The sequence below is a fragment of the Kryptolebias marmoratus genome, linkage group LG3 (assembly GCF_001649575.2).
Source record: "Kryptolebias marmoratus isolate JLee-2015 linkage group LG3, ASM164957v2, whole genome shotgun sequence".
Classification (NCBI taxonomy): domain Eukaryota; kingdom Metazoa; phylum Chordata; class Actinopteri; order Cyprinodontiformes; family Rivulidae; genus Kryptolebias; species Kryptolebias marmoratus.
The window spans coordinates 8,456,653-8,461,672 of NC_051432.1; the positions used below are offsets into that span (position 1 = coordinate 8,456,653).

Sequence of the window (5,020 nt, forward strand, 5' to 3'; positions counted from 1 at the left end):
GTAATCATCAAAGTTAAACGAAATAAACATTTGAAATATGAGTTTGTATGTAATGTATGAATATAATATACAAGTTTCACTTTTTAAATGGAATTACTGAAATCAATCTACTTTTTCATGATATTCTAATTTTATGACCAGCACCTGTAATCCCTTAAATTATATTTGCCATTTTAGTTTGAAACAAAAAACCAACAACATAAATGGGGCATAGTGAACATTTGCAATAAATTGATGTATTTTTTTAAGAACATTGTGATCACAGATTAGATGTGTTGAATCCACAGCAAAGAAAATAAATTAATGACATTTTGGTCATTCAGATTTCTAAGGATTGGATTGTCTTCACTCCAGTGTAGGATGGCATAGATAACTGATTGATGTCAAGTCCTAAAAATAAAATCCTGAAAAGCGATTTTACTCTAATGAGCTCAAAAATATCCCCAGTCTGAAAGCAAAAACAAATTTTACTCTGAAGACTGCTGACCTTTTGGGTTTCATAAATGACACGTTGAAAGCAAGATACAAAGTCTCGGTATGATACAAGACAGCCCAAAATGAATAAAACAAACCTGTTGGTAAAACACGTTTTGTATCTCCACAGTAATGAATACTAAAACTGGATTGGGCTGAAGCCAAGCAGTGTGTGTGATGTATGTGTGTGTGTGTTGGTTTTACAGTCAATTAAAAAAAAAAAAAAAAAAAGCAAACTTCACTGACGTCAAAGATTTGAAATCTTCTTGCTGCAGAGTGCGCAAAGGCAAGATTTAACTGAACGGTGCTGGTGCTATCTTTCTTCCCTCATGTCCTGCTCGTCGTCCTCCTCTCCTGTTGGCCGGACTGGTCAGTGGCGGTCGTAGGCGGAGGCTGTTGCAGTGGCAGCGGGGCCTGCCCCCCGTGATGTTGCACTGTAATAGTACGGTGACCCTGGGAAAGAAACACATTCCTTTCAACTGCTGAGACAAGAACAGAACAAATGCATTTTAAAATGAAACAAAGACTTTGTTGAAAACTTGGTCTAATTAGTGCATTTTTGCTACATTTTTCATTTTCTTCTAGCTTGTTCTGTGGTGATAAATTGCTTCCTTCGTGGTGGGAGTTTTTCTATTTATTTCTGCATGTTGCTGCCTCAGGTGGGCTGCAGAGAAACAAACAAACATTTATCCCTTACAGAAAAGCAACACGTCTTGACCATGTTTTTCACATGTGGAAAATGATTCAAAATTACACAGGAAACGTGCAAAACATGTGATTTCCACATGTGAAGTTTGTGTGGTTTTCTGTAGGGGTATAACATAGAGTTAGGTTCTATCATCTCTACACTTAATATAAAACCTGGAACACTGATGCGTCATTCTTTTCTTTTAGCTCGACTTTTTGCCTCCACCGGCTTTTAATTGTCCAGCATGAGGGAAACAGGGACATCTACTGACACAAACATGAAACTGCAACCAAATAAATATCTTACCTAACCCCAAATGACAGTGACACAAATAAGGACATAAATAAATCATAACTTTAGTCTGTTCCATCCTCCTGTAGTATCACTGCAGTGCAACACAGCAAGGAGGTTAAAAGGTTACCCACTGTGATATAAACTCAAACAAACAAAAGCTTTTTCTTTTTTTTCATCAAATTTGCTAAATCTTTCCTAAATGTTCTACTCTAAAACTAGGTTTTTGGGAGATTTCGTAGAAAGATGTCTAGTTTTCACCAGAAAAAAAAGGAAATACATGCACATTAGATCTATATAGTAAAAGGCTGCAGTGTCTTGGTGGTCAGTGCCGTGGTCTTGTAATTCCGTGGCTGCAGGTTTGAACCGAGGTCTGGCATAAAAAAACAGTTGCCAAATCGTTCATTTAAGTTTGCTTGCTGTGGCAACCCCTGAAGAAGGGAACAGCCATAAGAATTTACTCACATAAATTAGCAGATTTGAAACATTAAAACGGAAAATAGATATTGCCATAAGTATTAAAAAATACTGTTCACTCTCATCCCAAAAATCGTTTGAAACTTGTTTAACCATCTTCTGCTCATTTCTTTTTCTTTCTTTCTTTCTTTTTTTTGGCCCAGTGTCATCATTCCAGCAGATCTCAGTCATTACGCTGGAGAGGATTATTTCTATTACAGATAGGAATGATGGTTAAAATGACAAAAATACGACTCGGGTTGTAATATATCTGAATTGTCCTTTAAAATACGACGCGAGTGTGAAATGAGCTGCTTCAATTTTCAGATAATATTTGACTGTGGATGAGAGCAATGAAAGGCAGAGGGTGAGATGACATATGCTGATGAAGCTAATGGCAGAACAAAAAAATAGACTCCCTTTCATGTTCAACCAGTCGAATGGACTCGGTCGACTCTTTTTTTTCCTTCTCTGTGTAGCACTCGTTCTCACTTTCACCCTCATATACACCCTCACACCACCTAAGTGACAGTCTAAGTTGACACTGAGTACAGCTCTACCACCACTGATCCCTTGAGTCTATTCTCTCTCCTGGGAGGAGGTCAATTCAATACTGTAACCCCAAAGACACACAAAACTTCACACTCTCACACCTTAATACACACCGAAAAAAAAAAAAGAGAGAGAAAGAAGACCCACCGCAGATACACACACATACCTGTCTCTGCCTCTTCCATCAATCACACAAGCTGTTTGCTGACAGGTTATGTCTGTCCACAGTTCAGGTAATCTCAGGAGTTTCTTTGGGGAAGTGAGGCATTAAGCCGACCTGACAAACTCTTTAGACTCACTCAGGACTTCAACACCCTCAGATGCCTTCTTTCCCTTTAGCGTCATTCTTTAAATTCCCATTATTTTTCATTTCTCTCCTCTTCCTCCCCTGCCCTTTTCTCCTCTCCCTTTAGGGACCTTTCAGTGTGCATCCTGTCGTCGAACTCCCAGTCAAACTAAACCTCATTTATTCTTTGACTTGTTTTCTCTCTCTATTTCTCCACTTACCTTGCATCTGTCCTGCCTGGCTGGTGAAGAGACTGGACGAGCAGCCGATCTCCGTCCCCAGGAGGGACCCATAATCCTGCTGAAACACTGGGGGCGAGAGGGGGGAAGGAGGGGAAACAGTGAGGTGAGGAGAAGTAAGGAAAGGCTTTCCTAAAACAGGTCATCAGTGCTCTGATTGTCTCATCTATTGGCCTTATACATTGTCAGCCCAAATACAGTCGCTGCCAAGATAGCAGCAATGAAGGGTGGATGATCATGTAAACACCTGTCTGTGTGTGTGTGTGTATGCTCATTTGTGTGACTGTTAGCAAAATATTTTATGAAGAACAACTGGACAGATTTTAAACTTTTCAAAAGTAATCATTAAATGTACATCTACAGCTGAATAACTTCTGGAGTCAACCAAATTCAAGATGGTCATCTTAGCAAACACAAAAATGGCTACACTTCTGTCACTTTTACAGATACTGAGCTAAATTTTGGTCTATAAGTAGCTGAGAGTCATCATTGCTGTATACTCTGAGCATTTTGATCTCATTACATCTTTGTTTAAAACTGTGGCATGCAAGGCAGAGAGCAATATACTGTAGTACTACAGCTCCTGTTTTGCTGGTCTTAGCTTTTAGCTTTTGTCTTGAGCTTTTTAACTTTAACAACTCTGCTTCAGCTTCTTCAGCAAAGTCATTCAGCACTCAGCAGTCACACTGAGTTTTCACACAAAAGGAAATTTCTTTAGTTTTTATTTGTTTTCCTGAATCTCAACTGTGAATGTGAGGATTATTGCTTTAACTAAGAGATGATCAAAATCAGCCACCTTCCCAATGCCGAGATAACAAAATAAAGAAATCAAAAAACCATGACGCCACAGTTCTTTCTTTACTGGCTGTACATTTGCTTTGTTCTTTCTTCAAATGCCTTCACACCCAAATTTGGCTGCTATTTCAAAAATATCTCCACAAAGAAGCATTAGTGTGTTCATGATGCACTCAGCCGGGTGGTACAATACAGAATGAATAATAATGCAATAGAAAAACAGCCTGTGGACCTAAGACATCATTAGATTGGTGGAAACTGGCGTGTAAGGAACAAGAAAATGAAATGTAATGATATAATTAGTGATCTGACGTGGTGCACCAACCTAATAGGCTCGGGTTTGGAAATCTCCATGATTCGTTGTATGTAGAATACTGTGGATGGGAATACGGACTTCCGGAAAAATCTCCCCCTGGAAGAAAAGCATCACATGAAACGGAGAGTGTTTAGAAAGTACTCTGCCGAGCCTTTATGGTGTGTTTTGGTGTGTGAAATTTGACTGCCTATTAGCAAAACATCTCATGAACCACAGCTTAATGAACTTCGCCAACACAAAACTCTATCAATATTAGAGTTTGACCTAAAATTTGACGTGGTAGTAGCTGAGAGTCATTAACACATACTCGGAGCACTAACATGTCATGCACTAACGCATCACAATATATATCATATTATATATTATTGACCAAAACAGCTATAACTCAAAAATGATCTTAGTTTAAAACTCTGGCATGAGAGGTGGTGGGAAATATGCATTCCTTCACAGAAATGCTAGCTCTTTAGTTTGTTTTGTCTTTCCCTAGATTTACCCTGCCCCTTGTTTCCGGCATATTGCTGACTAGTTGATATTGAATGAACTGGAGAGCTCAGTCCTGCCATACAGCGGATGATAAGGTAGCTTTTCTCCCTCATTTACTACTCACTGTCTGGGGTCTACTCTTCCTCATGTCTTCTCCTCCCTCATCTCTCTCCACCCTCTCCTCTTTATTTTTTTCTCTCTCTTCTCCCCCGGTCCACCTGACTACAGCCCACCCATCACCCTTCACATCAAAACAACATTCTCCTCCATGTCTTCTCCACCCCCCTTTTCTCTCTCTCTCTCTTTCTCTCTATCCTTACTTTCAGTCTTTTGCTCTTTCTTTTCGTTTTCTCCTGAACCATCCGTCCTCCCAGGGGGATCCCTCTCCCATAGCTGACAGTCACGGACCCCGATGCCCCCTCCCTCCCACCCCCACCCCC

The 5,020-nt window shown here is 39.8% G+C and overlaps 1 protein-coding gene across 2 annotated transcripts in view; it reads right to left on the minus strand.

Moving 5' to 3' along the window:
- Window positions 1-122: 122 nt before the first annotated feature.
- The window catches only part of pax5 (paired box 5), a 76,625-nt gene continuing 71,727 nt past the window's right edge, over window positions 123-5,020 (minus strand). For both annotated transcript variants that reach the window (XM_025003709.2, XM_017421767.3), the window contains exons 9-11: window positions 4,107-4,193; window positions 2,969-3,055; window positions 123-927 (exon numbers count right to left, since the gene is read on the minus strand). In XM_025003709.2, the coding sequence (XP_024859477.1) occupies window positions 845-927; window positions 2,969-3,055; window positions 4,107-4,193 (257 nt within the window). In that variant the 3' untranslated portion in view covers window positions 123-844. The remainder of the gene's footprint in view (window positions 928-2,968; window positions 3,056-4,106; window positions 4,194-5,020) is intronic.